This window comes from Apiospora kogelbergensis (assembly GCF_038363985.1).
Source record: "Apiospora kogelbergensis strain CBS 113332 chromosome Unknown utg000008l_segment0_segment0, whole genome shotgun sequence".
Classification (NCBI taxonomy): Eukaryota; Fungi; Ascomycota; class Sordariomycetes; order Amphisphaeriales; family Apiosporaceae; genus Apiospora; species Apiospora kogelbergensis.
This window is the reverse complement of record NW_027117425.1, coordinates 519434-535419: the sequence shown is the minus strand read 5'-3', so window position 1 is coordinate 535419 and position 15986 is coordinate 519434. Positions and strand designations below refer to the sequence as shown.

Below are 15986 nucleotides of genomic sequence, written 5' to 3'. Positions count from 1 at the left end.
GGGTTCTGGGCATGCTGTGTGTGGCCCGACGTCGTGCCCCTGACGCGCGAGACGAATGGTTTCTTTTCATTTGGCCTGCAACCGGAGCCGGTCGGCTTCCACAAGAACCTTGGGCCGTGAAATCCGCGGTACGGACAACCGCCACCTTGACCTGGTTAATATCTGAAGTATCCAGCAAGCGGCGAATGAGTCACGGCCGGTTTCCAGTTGTAGAGCTTGTATCCATATTTGCAGGGCATGGGTGGATGTTCCTGCAAATGCCTCGGGCGCTACTTACTAGCGTCTGGTCTCCATTGTATTGTCCGAATATTCGAAGGAGGTCGATCTAGTACTGGCATATTAAGTAAACACAATACTCGCGTTATCTAGTTCTTCTTCTTCTTCTTCTTCTCTATTGTACATTGCCATCTGTCAAACAAGAGTTATGTTCGACATATTCGACTTGGAAGAGGACATGTCGGCCGCCAACGACATTTATCAGATCATCAGGGAGGACAACGTTGTTGCAGTCCGAGAGCATGTGGTGGCTCATCCTGATATCAAGAGATGGCTAATTGTCCGCCCCGATGGTCAGATTCATAATGCCGCCATTCCATTTGCTGCCAGTGTCGGAAGCCTCGAGGTTCTTCGAGTTCTGATGGCAGCTGCTGGAGAGACCGACTGGGCTCCTTCGCTGTACAGGGCATGTCGCAACGGCCAGGTCAAGGTTGCACGCTGGATACTTGACAATCACATAGACGCGGCTGCAGAGTCTTTGAGTTCAGCCGGGCCGCATGGCAGTCTTCTGCTAAGTACACTGGCAAGTGGCCCTCCTCACCGATTCAAGGCCTATCCCGAATTCAAGATACCTGGGCACATCTGGAGTCCACGCCAAGAGGAGGTCGTGCATCTTTTGCTCGACCGAGGCGCCAATATTCACGACAGGCGATGTCTCTCAAGCAAACGATTTTGCGACAATGTGGAGCTTCTGATCCCCGGTTGGAGTGTCCCGTCAAACTGTTCCGACCAGCACGCTCTGGATATACTGCTTAGCCGGGTCGTGCCCCCACTATTGGTGAAGCCAGAGGAACCTACCAGCACAGACGCACGCCTTGAGCCGATGGAACCAATAACGGAAACTGCCCTGACGCTTGCTTCGAGCTTTGGAAGTGGGAATCTCATCAGTCGCCTGATAGAAAGCGGCTGCGATATCCACGTTAAAGTCCACCAGTTTCAAGATACCGAAGAAGGGGAGCTGACAGAAGACGTGACTCCCCTCCATCTTGCCTGTCACTACAGGAATATCGCGGGTGTGAGGTCACTACTCCAAGCTGGGGGCAGCGACGCCAAGTCGATGATCGCAGCTCGCGACAGCAACGGAATGACGCCATTTCACTGGACTACCCTCGACGTCGCTCTGCATTACACGCATGGAGATGTCTGGGAGGAGGGACTAGTAGCAACGTCCGACAAGATGAAGACGTGTCTTTTGGAGCTATTAATTGCCTGCGACTCGACTCAGCTTGACGTCCAGGACCGTTGGGGTAGAACTGTACTGCACTATGCGTCTCTGCTCGAGTCCGCAGATGTGGCCACGTTTTTGGCGGGGAAAAACGCCGATCTAAACGTCAAAGACGAAGAGGGATGCACGCCGCTGCTTACCCTATTCTCTCGCAGCTACATGCCCTCGGCCGTGAATCGCCATTTATCACCCGACGATCTCGATGTGTTCTTCCAACACGGGGCTGAGCTCCAAGGCGTAGACGCAAACGGCAACACGCTGCTTCATCTCGCCTCTCGGTGCTGGCGCTGGAAAGCCTTGGTACAGTGGTTGCTGGAACACGACCTACGCGCCGATGTGACGAACAGCAAGACGGAGCTTCCGCTGCATATCGCAGCAAACTGTATTTATGAGCGCAGCGACGCATGCGGCGACAATTTCGTTCGGTTCGACGGCTCGCTGAAGGCCCAAGACGAGATGATGCGGATGCTGACGGAAGCCGGGGCGGGGGATGGCGACATGGACCGGCCGGACGCGGAGGGCACGACGCCCCGCCAGGCTCTTGCGGCGTGCCGGGAAGAAGCTAACGAGTCCTTCGGACACGGGATATCCAATAGAATGTTTGCAGAGTTTGAGGAGCTCGAGCATCGCCAGTTCCGATCAGGCTACGATAGGCTGCCCGCCAAAGTCCAAAAAGTCATTGAAGACGAGACTACTAGAGAGCATGGAAGGGCGAATACGTATCATCTAAAAAACAATGTTAGTATCGGGCGTGGACATGCGAATCCGACGCGGGGGACTGGGCGGTTTCAAGTGACGTGGGATAATAAGCCCTGGAGGGATACGCGCCCTCGCGGTCGTTCGTTGGAGCTGGGCGGGTCTCTGTATATATAATAGTGGATTCTTTTTGGATTTATAATACATCTTCTCAAAGGGTGCTGGCGAGTTGTTGTGTCTAGCAACGACGTCGTGGATTGTCAGGGTGTCTGTCAGCTTTCCCCGCACTGGCGCCTAATCACCCCTTGTCTCGAATGAATCTATGCCATTGAACGCCAAAGCTTTACGAAACAGGATTGGACAGGGCTGTTTCATCCAATAATTAGAAGTCGTGCATGACAAGTCGGAAGTCTAAAACCTAATATCGACAGCTGTTGGGTGTATTCTGTACGTATACGTACGGTTGAAATAGGGGGTGACGGCCAATCTCCCTTTTGCTCGCACGAGGGTGGTCCGTGCGATGCCTCGCACGTGACCTCCCTCGAATGGGAGTATTGCCCCTAACCCCTGAATGGGCTGGTTCAACAACAGCATCAAGTTAACATGATCTGTACAATACGGAGGATCTTGGCGAAGAGCTAAAACTAAGTGATCCGGCCGCCCCATTCAAGATCAACCGATAAGTCCCATCAATTTCTACTTCATCTGCTGTCCCGGAAGCTCCGAGAGCCACCCCTCCGTATCTTCCGTAACTGTGTTCTCCACGGCACACCGGTTCATGTCCGCGACGGGCTGCGTCTTCAGCACCCCCGGCATGCCCGGGCTGCCGCAGCCGTGAAACATGCAAGAGCTATTGAGCGCGCGCTGCAGCGAGTCGCCCTTCCAGCCAAAGACGTAGTCGGCATGGGTGCCGTATCCCTTGTCGTCCATGAAGGACCAGACGAACGGCTGGGACCCGTCCGCGGGCCACATGTCGGCGAAGGCGCTCGTGTTCCACATGGTCTCGTACGCCAGCTGCGGCACCTTGACGGGGTGCGACGCCGGGCACGCCGCGGCGTTGGTGAAGCCGCCCTCGCCGGGCGCCTTGACGTTGTGCATGTGCGCCTGGTGATCCGGGCTGTCGAGGTTCACGCCATCCCAACAGGTAGCAAAGTGGTGTACGGCCATGATGCCACCGGGGCACGGCTGCGACGGCAGCGCGTACGTCTCGTGGCCGCGCGTCAGGATGTCTTGGAGGCAGGTGTACCGCAGGCCCGGGTAGCGTTGGGCTTCGCTGAGGTTGGTGATCGTGGGACTGCCGACGGTCATGCGGAAACCCTGCGCGGGGTGGATTAGCTTTTGCGTCTCTTCTTCTTTCTTTGGGTGGGATTTAAAAAGGGGCATGCGCTTACTGGCTTGAAAGCGGTGATGTAGTCGTCTCCATCCGACTGGAAGTCTTTCTCGGTGTAGTAGATCGTCATGCCGCCCTTGATGGTGGGGTCGTCCCGGCCCTCGTATCCAAGCTGGGCGTTCGGGTACTGCGGCACGCGCTTGTAGGACCCGTTCTCGTGCCGGAAGTACAGGACAGCTGTCCAGTAGTTGGAGAAGTCCTCGGTGTAGACGCACGTCGTGCAGGTTGCCTGCTCGCCGATGTCGCCCGTCATCGTCGCATTGAAGGCATTGCCGCCCACGATCTGGTGGACGTGAGACGAGGGGATCTTGCCGGGTTCGACGAGCGGATCCAGGCGCTGCGAAGACACGGTTGCGCAGCCGAATCGAAGCGCGGCTTCACTAAGCCCGGTTTGAAGTAATATTAGGAGCCAGTTCATTTTTGATGATCTTCTCTGGGTGTCTGTGTCTAGAATTTTAGATCAATTTCGTATCTACTCTTGCTATGAATTTCGTGGGAATCACCCCTGGCTATTTATACCTCGGGTACATTGATTAGACACTGAGAGACATCTGGCTAATCGGAAGTCATATATAAATGCCGAATTAATTACCCCCACGTGTGGTATTCATTAACACCTGACAGGTCATTGGCCATTGATTACGAGGATAAATCGTGAAGGGACCCGGGTAATTAGCAATCGTTCTGCCCAGGCCAGACCTGTGTCTGATAAGCCCGGTATATCGGCACAAGCTACTATGGTAGTCGAAGTCCGTCATAGGTTTCCGAATATTGAGTATCCTGGTTAAGCCTTATAAGCTTGATTCATATACTACTTTGCCATCGATAATCGTGTAGAGAGTTGTCAACGTTTCCTTGTCCGGCTTCGCAGTCGCCGTGAACGGGTCATCTCTCCAAATGGCAAGGTCAGCCAGCTTTCCCACAGCTATCGAGCTCCTATCCTGCGACTCGCCCAAAAATGCCGCCGCCCTCCCAACATGCAAATCCACAGCTTCCTCCAAGCTCACGGCATGTTCCGGCCCCTGGACCCCCGCCACAGTGTCTCGGGTCGATAACGTCCACATCGACAGTCTGGCACCGTAGTCTCCGACGGGATAATCAGAGCCCGCGCTCACTACGGCACCCTCGTCGATCCACTCACGCACCGGCATCGCGTCCTTGAACACATCCCCGCCCCAGCGGTATGGCTGGACCCCGCCCAGGTTGTACAGGAACGACGACTGGACGGTGACGGGGATCCCCATCCGTACGGCCCTCCGTCGCTGCACCGCGTCCGCAAGCCCGCCGTGCTCCATGACCAGCGACCCTTTGGGCAATCCTGGGTGTCGGCGCAGCAGCTCCTCGCAGAGGTCCAGGTAGAACTCGACGCCGCGGTCGCCGTACGCGTGGGTGCCGACCTTCCAGCCCCGGAGCAGCACTTTCTCCATCTGCGCCAGGGCCGTCTCCTTGTCCATGAGCAGCAGGCCTTTGAAGTCCTGCTGCACACCGTCGACGCAAGTGCAGAGATGCGTCTCCGGGTTATTGTACGGCCGGCTCGTGGCAGCAGTCTCGATCCCGCCGTCGATCATGAACTTAACGCCCCATACTCGTAAGAATGGGTGGTCCTTCCACGGGGCTTTTCGCCAAGGCTCCATTCTATCGAGAACGGAGTCAAGATCGCGTTCGCCTACGGCGCTGACCAAGACACGAACTCGAGTATTCAAAGCACCGGCTTCATAAGCCTTTTGCAGATTAGCCAGCTCGTCGATGGGGACGAAGCAGTCTCGAACTGCCCCGATGCCCTTGGCGGCGTAATCTCGGGTAGCCAGTCGGTAGCTCTCTAGCTTCTTGTCCAAAGAGGTGGCAGGCAGCGCCGCAAAGACGGACGTACAAGCCGTGTCCTGGACCAACCCTTTCTCGTGCTCTACGTATCCGCCCCTAGGAACGGGGACTCCCTCCTGGATGCTCGCCATTTCCAAACCCAGCGTGTTGAGCACCATGTTGTGGCCGCCCCGCTTTACCAGGATGGGATGTTCGGTGGAACAGGAGTCCAACTCGGCCCGCGACGGCAGGCGCTGCTCGGCGATGTTGAACTCTTGCCAGTTTGCTGCAGTCTGGATCCATTCCCGCTTCGGCGTAGTCGACGCTCTCTCGCGGATGCGGGATAGGATAGAGGCCAAGTCGGAACAGTCGGCCACGGGCACATCGGATACCGCGCCTGCGGCAAACACCAGGTGAGTATGGGTGTCATCAAATGTGGGCAGGACGGTTGCTGTGGGCTCGTCGATGACGCGGGTTTGTTGGGGGATGATAAGGCTGTCCAGTCCCGTGGCCGAGGGCGATATGGCCTCAATCCTGGAGCCTCGGATGAAAACGGATTTGCAGGTGTAAGACGGGTCCTGCGATGGGTCTTGACAGTGGACGGCATTGGCCCGAATGAGAATAGTGGATGCGGGAGCTGCCATTTGGAATGGCAATCGAGTAAGGGCTAGTAGGTTAAAAGATATTGTCTTTCTTAATTACCCGAATACATAGATTTGAGGACTGAACTGTAACGGGATGCCTGTCTTTGTGTATTATAGCACATTGAGCTCATGTGATCTCACGAGACTCGATAACCCATTTACCCGACCATAGGGGTAGTGTGGGGCCTCGGCCCAATACTGCGCCCGCCGGGTCAACGTTTTAGGCGATTATGGCGCTATTAAAGGGGAGCCCAGGTTCCCCAGGCGTCGGCGTCGGCGGTATTCCTTCAACGCGAGACCGTCATGTTTATTAGTGCACTCCGGTACATAGAGCCGTGCTACGATCGGCCCCCGAGTGCCGAACAAGACGGCTACTACAAGATATATCGCTTTGTCCCGACAACGCCATCCTCTTCTTAGTTCCAAAAAGCCATCTCATAAAGAACTCTCTTGACATTAAATTCAATGAGAGTCAGGCCATAAAGATATTGTACCCTCAGTGAATAAATCCGAGGCACATGTATGGGAGTCTATTGTTACCAAGCTCGTTTTGTGTTCCTAGAAACAACTATATTGTTAATGTAAGTAGGCCGACACGGGAGATATCCCCATAAATATCCCATCAATTGCCTCCATGACGGTATATGGGGCAAACACATCAAGTATTCCATTGCTCAACCATATTCGTGTGCGCATATTTTCAGGGTCTGCTATTAATTACACAAGGTTCCGCTTCTGTTGAGTTGACAGCTCGACATCAAGCCAGAAAAGAAAGAACTGTTCAATCATGGCAAACCTCATTAGCTTACCTACGGAGCTACTCCTGATGATCGAAGAGCACCTCGACCATCCCGTCTTGTTCAAAGGCAATGCCCTTGCCCGTACATGCAGAACGATGTGGTACAAGCTCGGTGGTACTCATGTATACCGCCGCTCCGCCGTGATCGACCGAGACAATACCCTCCGTGCGAAAGAGCTCTGCCGAGCCATTGAGGATGACTCGTACTGGAACACACAGGAAAGCAAGAAAGAGATGGATTGGCTTATACATGTGGCTCGGAGGGGTATGGGACCAATAGAAAGAAATGATGTCATATCGACCTCGTCAGGAAACTTCGGTCCAGAATATGAGTTTTATTGGAATGCGGAAGACGAAGACGAAGATCCAAGGAGCTTTGGAGATCTTTGGGGACCCCCTGAGAATCCAGAGTACAATCTGGGTCGCCTAGCCAGTAAGACGTTTCTCAATAGGGCTATTGTGCATTGTCCAGATCTCGCGGTCGTCGAGGACATCATTGACGAATACGCCCACACATTCCCTGCCGCTTTCACCGGAGCCTGGGTAGGGCCACTGGTCGAACTTCAACCCATCCACGCGGCTGTGCGCGCGAAGCGTTCTGATGTGGTACAATTGCTGGTCAGCAAGGGGCTCGCACCTGTCAGTATAGACAGCCTCTTCGGCCGCCCTCGCGTCGAGGTAGACTGGGCCGTCAGCAGCACGTCTTCTCGTTTCAGCAACCCCTACCATACACTGGACGCGACTCCCTTCTCTATTGCCTTCAGTGGGCGAGATGAGGATTCGTGTATAGCTCTTCTGGAGGACGATGGTCATTCCGGACTGAAACATGATTCTGCAGATGGAGTCAACCAGATGTGGCAGAAGCTAACTACCTTCCTTGCAATCGCCGAGTTTAATGGCATGTACGAACTGATTCCAGCCCTGATCAAACACTGGAAAAGCGTGTGCCCGGCCAATGAACATAACCTGCGTCGGATTATGGACATGTCGATGAAGGTGGTGGCCGTGAGAGACTCTTTCAATAGCACGAGATCGTGTGCTCCAGAAGCTGACGATGTAAAGACTGTTATTTATCACCTGCTAGAATTTGGTGCGGACAGGGACACCGAGGTGGAAGAAGGGGACGGGATCTTGTTATCTGCCGCACGTCAATGCTACTGGGAAGGTGTGATGATTATTCTCAGGCACCAATTCAACAAGGGCAGCATTAACCTCGATGAGTTGGAGGCAACGTTACTCCACGTGGCAAAGGCCACTTTTGGGGGCTCGAAGTTCTTCGTGCAGATGTGGCGGTACTGCGAGCCGTGGCTCTATAGGAAGGACTTGTCTGCCGAAGACAATGCGCAGAGAGTGGCGCAGTTCACGAACCAGTGCCTCGAGGCCACCCTCGGCGCCGATCGCCAGTTTGACCGGCTATCAGGGAACAGTCATCAAGCTTCTCTTTATTTGCTAAAGAAGGTGGTCAAACCCGAGCTGTTCCATCTCCGGGCGGCAATCAAAGTGTGGGATCATGATATGGTCAGCGAGCTGATCAGCAGAGGAAAGTTTGACCTGCAAGCTAAGTGGAGTGGCTTCGAAAGACTCACTCCTTTCGAGTATGCCCTCCATGTTTGGAATGAAAAGGTTGGCGCTTCCTCCCGTAACAACAACAGAGACGGTATCACCCCCGGTCCGCCCGGACATGACCATGCTTCTCAAGCTTGTGTACCTCGGAGGTGCGCCGGATAAAGTGAGCAAGAAGACCAAGTCCATCATCCGGTTCTTGTTCACCGTGGACTTTGGTCGGGCCGAAGAGTGGGCTTGGTATAACAGAGGTACAGAGATTCAGGAAAAGGCGGTGCATCCCGATGCGTGGAATCGGGAAGCACTGATCGATCCGACCATCCCACGTCTTGACCGACTGACCACGTTCCACTTGCTAATGCAAAAGCAGTTCAATCTCAATAAGAACATGCTTCCACCTTGGGGAGAAGCCAAGCCCTGGTTCCTAACAGGCAACTTTGAAAAGCATCTGCCCCCTAGCTATGTTTGATATTGTCGTTTGTCGCATCATAGCAAGCAGCAGTAGATAAATAGAGGAACAATACCGAGCAGGTAGATAGTAATAAAGCGATATGCTAGAAAGAAGAAGAGCAAAAGCCTAAATTGAATTAGTATGCCTGTACACAGTGAATCACGGTAGCTCTGACGAGTTGCCTGCTTACCCCTGTCACAGTCGCGACACCGTCCCCCTTGCTGGAAGTTCATCCCTGATCCCGACTTGGACCGTGACCAACAGCAGGGAAATTGGTTAGGTTTCTAGAAAGCACCGGTTCCCTTATATGCCTATCTGGACTATCACACTAGTCAATGTTGTTTTGTTTTCTTCCAAGTTCGCCATGACATGTCTTTACCATCGTAAGATACGGGTGGGTGTATTGCCTGACCCAGAATCTGTCATATCGAAGCCCTCTCCGACTGACCCGGCGTCTCCGTGTAGGACTGGAAGCCTCGTCGCTTGAGATAGAGTGTTCTGGGCTGAAGTATCCTTTGATCTGTAACAACTGGCTGACACCACGGCCACCATTATTGACCTCGTCGCGTCATCGCCCTGCGGGTCAGCGATATCGGCGTCAAGCCCAGAGGCCTAGGGCAGCCCAGCTGAGACCTTCAATAAGGAGTATTACTGGCCGTTTGAATGTCTTCGACAAGTCGACAATCTAACTCGGCTGCAGCCTTCCGGATCTTCATGCCCGAACCACGAGATTTGTTGATGGTGCCTTGTCGATCATGATTCCCATCTCCCCAAGCCATCCCTGTCAGCCTGCCAGCCTACACTTGCCTGCTGCTGCTTTGTTTCGTCGCACACAGAGGCCCCGTCGTACAACCGTCAGACCGGGCAGCGTCCAATCGGATTTCGCCACACGATTTCTGCCCTGCAGGTAATACAGCACCCACTCAGATGCAGATACGGGCCAGCCGCACGAGAACTATCCCCCCGCATTGCCGCAGATCGTCAGTTCGGGCTGAGTTGTACAACGCACCAACCCCAGGAGAAGCAAACAAGCTTGGTACACCAGGTTCAACTCGGTGTGGACGGTGTGAGAACATGACCTATGCCCCAGGGCTTGTAGGCTTGTGCTCGGGGCACACTCTCTCGCTCCCCCGGGCCCCCCTTCAACTGCCAGGTCCCATATTGGTAATAAACGTCACGGTATGCTGCTTTGAAATAACGCCCTGGGCTGTCCAATGGCATGAAAGTGCGTAAAAGGTCTGCAAGCCATCCGTATGGCTCGATCAGAAACACAAACGGCTCGTTACTGGTGTCAACTTGACACAGGGAGAATCAACGTCGTGTCAACGAACCTCGAGCGTCTGCTCTTTTGGTCACTCTAAGAGTTCGCCTGTGCCCAAACGGGCGTCCTGTGCAAGGTGAAGAAGGCTGGGAAAATCAGCACTAGTGCTTTGGTTGAACCACACCTCGCTCTCGGCCCCCACGGCAAGAGAGGGCACGGCATGCAATAGCTTGTACGCAGCAGCATTCTGTGACCCGTGCCTGGAAATAGCAGCCCCATCCATTCTCTCTCTCTCTTTGTCATTCTCTCCTCGGCGGTCAACCACGACCACCCAGCCTGCCCCGCGAGCAACGGATTGCGACTATGTCACGACATGGAAGCATTCTGCTACTGCAGGACCACGACGGCGTTCTCACCGTCGTTCATGTCCCACCTCCCCGCCAGGCTCCCCATCTCCCTGTCAGCCTGCGGCCTCGTCATACCTGGGCGATCACCACTCCCTGCTCATGTCGTGGTCGCTGCGCGACGAAATGCCTTGGAAAACGAGATGATGGGCTTTTTCCTCGGAACCCGGGCGATGATTTCTCTCGTAACAGAAACTAGTTTTCCCTGTATTCTGTCGACTTCGGATTGATTAAACTCTTCCGAGTCTATGGATTGGATACACGGACGGGATCGGAACGATCGAATCGAAAGATGTGATGTGTGTGGCTTCGTATCACCGAGTAACATCTTTGCTCTTTATTTTCTTTGACATGATACTTGCGGGTAACTGAGTATAAAATGGTCGATTGGTCCCAGTGCTTCGAGCAACTACTCATCCACCAATCCAAGGCACACCAAGGCATTCATCAACGTCTCCAGCTTGGTCGCTCATTGTCAGACTCCCTCGTTCAGCCTGACCATTTATTGGACCCCCTTGACCGCTAAGGCATCAGTGGCATATCTTCCTTCCCAATTGTCGCCATGATGATGGTGAAGACCAGCCCGCTGTTGCTCCTTGCAACGTAAGTGAGACTCTCATGCCCAAGCATAATTCTCTTCCATTGGTTCTTCCGTAGCAAATGGTGAACTGATATTTATCAAAAGTCTCACGGCCGCCAACCCGGTGCCGGGTGGTGGTGGAGAGGGAGGGGGTTGGGGCGGAGGCGGCCACGGAGGCGGCTACGGAGGCGGAGGTGGTGGGGGTCACGGAGGAGGCTACGGCACTCAGACGCAGTGTTACCCCGTGACCACCACCATCTCGGAGACAACCACATGCACCGAGACAGTCACCAAGTCTTGCGTCCCCATCGTCTCCACGGAGACGGTGCCGGTGCCCACGACCGTGACCACTACCGCCTTCTCGGATGGTCAGAAGTCAACGGTCTACTCTACCCTCTATTCTACCGTGGTTTCTACCGCTGTGGGTAGTGAGACTACGGTGACAGTTCCTACCACTGTCATCGGGAGTACCACTGGCTATGAGACTGTGAGTTCTGCGAAATACTCATAGCGTCCTCACACAGCCCCACCAAACCCCTTTTTAACCAAATGTTTTCCTTTCTCGTGAGATTATCACTGACAATGATCTCGAACCTGCGCAGACCACGGTATACGTCACCACTAGCACTCCTGTAGCTACTACAGTGACAGAGTACGAGACGACCACCATTCCCAGTGGGTCGACGACGGTCACTGTGCCCATCACCACCCCCGGCCCGGGGGAAACAATTTACACCACCCTCTACTCCACAATCGTTTCGAGTGGAGGCGTTTCAACAGCTACAGTGACAGTGCCCGTCACCGTCACAGTTCCCGTTCCCCCAGTGACGGTGCCAACAACGGAGTACTCTACCGTCTATACTACTGTCATCAGCAGCGGCGGTGTATCGACCGTGACCGACACCACCACTCTCTCTGGCAGCGTCGCCACCGTGGTATCAACTTCCTATACGACCATCACAACTGGGGGAGTTGGGTACACCACCACCGTTCCCGTTCCTACTACCGTGTACAGCACCGCCACTCTCTCCGGTGGCGTCGCTACCGTTGTGTCAACTTCCTATACGACCATCACAACGGGAGGGGTTGGATATACCACCACCGTGCCAGTCCCAACGACAGTGACCGTTAGCTCAGGTAATTCTACACCTCCAATTTCCCAAATATCTGCAAATAATCCGAGATCCTGACGTTTTCTATTTATCAAACAGGAGGCGTAGGCTACACTACAACATTGCCAGGAACTACCGTCACAAAAAGCGGCTACTGTCCTTCCTCTCCAGCGGGCTACATCACACTCACGACCACTCTATCGGGCGGCACCGCAACAGCCACAGCCACCGTCACCACAACTGACTATTCAAAGGCGTCGGGCGGCGTGACAACCGTCACCTCGACCGCACCGGGTTCTTTGACCACTGTATATTCCACTGCCACTGTCTACTCCTACTCAAGCGCCCAAGGTGGCGTGACCACGACGACAGTTAGTGGCGTTGGCAGTACGGAATACTCCACCATCACCAAGACAGTACCAACAACGGTAGTGTCAAGCGGCGGTATTACCACGACGACCGTGACTCAACAGGGCGGCACGGCGACGGCATACTCCACCGTCACCACGACAGTGGTGTCAGGGGGCACAGTCACGGTACCCGTCACCGTCAGCGGCAGCGGCGGCATAGCGACGACCACGGTGACCGCGTCCGGCGGGACGGTGACGGTGACGACTACGACGGGCGGCGGCGGTTACGGATACAGCTGCATCGCCACGCCCACGACGGTGACGATCACGACTACGGCGAACGGGGGCGGCTATGGCACCAGCCCGAAGCCCACGCCGCCGCCGCCAGTCACGACGACGGCGACCAAGGATGGTGGGGGATACGGCACGAGCAAGTACGGCGGATACAAGTGGAAGGTCTGAAGAGCTGGATTGGCGCACGCGTTACCTGATGAGAACATGACGGGCAGGGGAAGGCGCTTACTTGACTACGGGGATATCACGAATGCAACGACGACACGCACCACCAGAACTACTACTGCCCTCCTTTAGATACTACTCTATCTAGTATTGCCTTTTTCACTTCGATACCCTCCTTATATATCCACTTTATATAGAAACACAAGATATTATTTTCTTCCTCTAGTACTCATATATACGATGGCACGATGCCGATCTTTGTGTCATTTTTTTATGTTTATCGTGTGCCGCGGTGAGATATCAAAAGACTTAAAGAGTGAGTTACGGCAGTCACTACTCTGCCTTGAAAGTACTAGCTACCCAAAAATTGAATCCCTCATTATACAAATTTCAAGCCCACGCGCACATTCTGGGGATTAGATATCGTACAAGGTTTCGTTTCTATTGAGTTACCAGGTTAACCAAAATTGATAAGAAGGAAGGAAAGAACAAAGAACGGTTTTCAGGCCCATCTGAATAAACCCTTTACTTTAACGAGAGACAATACCATCCCTCATGTAACACCCGTATCACCCTGCCCCCCTTTCTCTAGTCAAACATCGAGATCCCACTGTGACTTCGCGCCATACTCACCGCCGTCGAAGTGCCATTCCGCCGCCTCTTGTTCGGCGCCAACTCCGAGGGGCTGTAGAGCACGGTGTTGGCCACGTTCCGGCGCGCCTTTAAGGGATGGACTCCGGGTGCAGCGGCACCGCCCGAAGAGCCGGTAAGATCAAGCTCTCCTACATGCCTCTTGCGTTTCCGTAGTGGTACATCGGTCGGCGTCGGTTGCGTCCCGGACGTCGGCTGTGTCCCGGAATTAGGCGTAGGTCTTGTTCCAGCATATCCGCGCAGAATTCGCCCCCGCCCACCTTGTCCTCCTCCAGCCGGTCCTTGGCCCCCAAAGCCCGCACAAACGCCCGCTGGTCCTCGGGCCAGGCCGCATAGTCCGCGTCCGCCGGCTTTGGCGGTATGTTGATGGCCCCGCCGGCGGCCATGGCGCGGCCGTCCCGCCCGCCGTCCTGCTCGCGGACGACCTCGACGGCGACGCGGGCCTCGTAGTCGCACGCGCGCACCACGGCGCCCGCGTTGACGCCGAGCATCTCCCAGCGCTCGAGCTCGTAGTTGAACCAGCCCGGCAGCGGCTCGAAGAAGAGGTTCTCGTTGTTCTCCGTCTGGCCCGCGTCCCCCGCCGCCACGACCTCGGGGATGACGCGCGGCGCGCGCCGCGGGTCCGCCCGGCTCTCCCACGCGCGCACCAGCCGCCCCAGGAAGTTCTTGACGTTGACGTACGCCCGCACGCCGCACGACGACCCGTCGAGCTGCGGCGGGCACCAGATGGTGCGGCGCCAGCGCCAGGGGTCCGCGAGCTGCAGGCCCGCGTCGGTGCGGCTGCCGGCGCCGCCCGGCGCCGGCCCGGGGAACGCCAGCCGGGCGTGCTGCAGCATCGCCTCGACGCGCCGGTACACGCGCTCCGTGTCGCCGTTTTCGAAGCCGTTGATGACGCAGATGCGCGACACGCGACTGAAGTAGCGGTTGGGCGTCGCGCGGTTGGGCCTGCCCGCCAGGTGGATGACCACGGTGACCCAGTGATTTCCGTTGAGGTTGACGGTGAGGACGGACCAGGCGTGGCGCCGGATCTGGTGCAGCTGGGCCTGCCGGATCTGACCTGTGGATCGGAACTTTACGTCGTTGAGGCGTCTGATAAACGCCTCGTCGGCCGCGGTGCTTCCCAGCTGGAAAAAGAGCTCGTCTGTCCAGTTCTCGATGTAGACCATACCCGCCTGCTCGAGAGCGGGAGGCAGGATCCGTTCGTTCAGCGTGCTGAGGGCCGTGGTCAGGGCGCTATCGCGCACCCATGACTGCATGTCGACCTGCAGTTGGTGGACGCTGTCGATGTTGCCCACGATTGCCGACTCCTCAGGCAGCCTGAGGCCAGCGTTGGTGTTGGGTAGGGGGCGGAGGTGGTGGTACGGGTCGTCTCTGCTGCATATTAGGGTACCCAACAGCAGATTGGGCGCGTTTTGATTCCCTGTAGCCATTCCGGTGGGGGCTGGGGGTTTGCCCCTGAAACCCGGGGCCTTTCCGTTGACCGGTGCGGTATTCTTCGGGACTTTTGGACGTTTGGGAGGGTCTGCTGGGGATGATGTTGTTGGCGCTTGAGAAGGCGGAGACGAACTAAGGTTTATAGGGTTTCCTGCAGAAGATCCCTGTGGCGATGTCCGCTTTGGTGGTATTTTAGGTCTTCGCGAAGGCGGAGACGAATCAAGGTTAATAGGGTTTCCTGCAGAAGATCCTTGTGGCGATGCTCGCTTGGGTGGCATTTTCGAATATACGAAGTGTCCTTTCTAACGGCTGAAAATGACTGATAGATCTTCTGTTTAGATATACGATATCAGTTACTTACACGACTAACTTCTCGAGAGTTATTGTCTCACACGATGAAAACAAAAGGTGAAAATAACAGGTAACAGTGAGTTAAAAATCATGAAATATGATCGGGTAACAGATCGCCATATGAAAAAAGCATACCACGAGGCTTCCTTCAAAGCCGGTGTCGTTCCCGGTATTGTCGTAGTCCATGTTGAAAGAGACACGGATCTGAAAGGGGCTACGAGAGGATGAAACAAAGAACGCCGGCCAGTAAGTTTCTCGTTGCGGAAGTTCCTCCAGCTCGACGGGCAGGCAGCTTTGTTCATTGTCCCATGTTGGTACTGCTCCCAAATTGTCGTGGTCAAAGATTTGGATCGCAACCTAAGCCGCGGGGGGATTTCCTGGCAAGCCCTGTGTCGATATAATATTGCATATCAACCATTGATATGCCGTGTCTGTCGTGGGTTAATCGAGGCACACGGTGTTTTATAACGATCTCCTTTTCACGTCAGAGACGAATGTAACACATAAAAGCAAAATCTACATTGAATATCGAAACGTCTG

The 15986-nt window shown here is 55.0% G+C and overlaps 6 protein-coding genes across 6 annotated transcripts; 2 read left to right on the top strand and 4 right to left on the bottom strand.

Annotated features, from left to right (window-relative positions):
- Positions 1-424: 424 nt before the first annotated feature.
- PG998_012105 (ankyrin repeat protein) lies at positions 425-2374 on the top strand (the record flags this gene model as incomplete). The annotated part of the gene is made up of 1 exon (XM_066878921.1): positions 425-2374. The coding sequence occupies one exon, from the start codon at positions 425-427 to the stop codon at positions 2372-2374; it is 1950 nt and encodes a 649-aa protein (XP_066725305.1).
- A 519-nt stretch (positions 2375-2893) lies between these two features.
- PG998_012104 (uncharacterized protein) lies at positions 2894-4005 on the bottom strand (the record flags this gene model as incomplete). Its single annotated transcript, XM_066878920.1, has 2 exons — positions 2894-3514; positions 3589-4005. The coding sequence occupies 2 exons, from the start codon at positions 4003-4005 to the stop codon at positions 2894-2896; spliced, it is 1038 nt and encodes a 345-aa protein (XP_066725304.1).
- Positions 4006-4378: 373 nt separating this feature from the next.
- On the bottom strand, positions 4379-6031 carry PG998_012103 (uncharacterized protein; the record flags this gene model as incomplete). The annotated part of the gene is made up of 1 exon (XM_066878919.1): positions 4379-6031. The coding sequence occupies one exon, from the start codon at positions 6029-6031 to the stop codon at positions 4379-4381; it is 1653 nt and encodes a 550-aa protein (XP_066725303.1).
- A 1225-nt stretch (positions 6032-7256) lies between these two features.
- Positions 7257-7643, bottom strand: PG998_012102 (uncharacterized protein; the record flags this gene model as incomplete). The annotated part of the gene is made up of 1 exon (XM_066878918.1): positions 7257-7643. The coding sequence occupies one exon, from the start codon at positions 7641-7643 to the stop codon at positions 7257-7259; it is 387 nt and encodes a 128-aa protein (XP_066725302.1).
- Positions 7644-11071: 3428 nt separating this feature from the next.
- Positions 11072-13013, top strand: PG998_012101 (uncharacterized protein; the record flags this gene model as incomplete). The annotated part of the gene is made up of 4 exons (XM_066878917.1): positions 11072-11112; positions 11195-11576; positions 11692-12226; positions 12331-13013. 4 exons carry the CDS (start codon positions 11072-11074, stop codon positions 13011-13013), a joined length of 1641 nt encoding a protein of 546 aa, XP_066725301.1.
- A 779-nt stretch (positions 13014-13792) lies between these two features.
- Positions 13793-15091, bottom strand: PG998_012100 (uncharacterized protein; the record flags this gene model as incomplete). Its single annotated transcript, XM_066878916.1, has 1 exon — positions 13793-15091. The coding sequence occupies one exon, from the start codon at positions 15089-15091 to the stop codon at positions 13793-13795; it is 1299 nt and encodes a 432-aa protein (XP_066725300.1).
- Between the last annotated feature and the right edge of the window lie 895 nt (positions 15092-15986).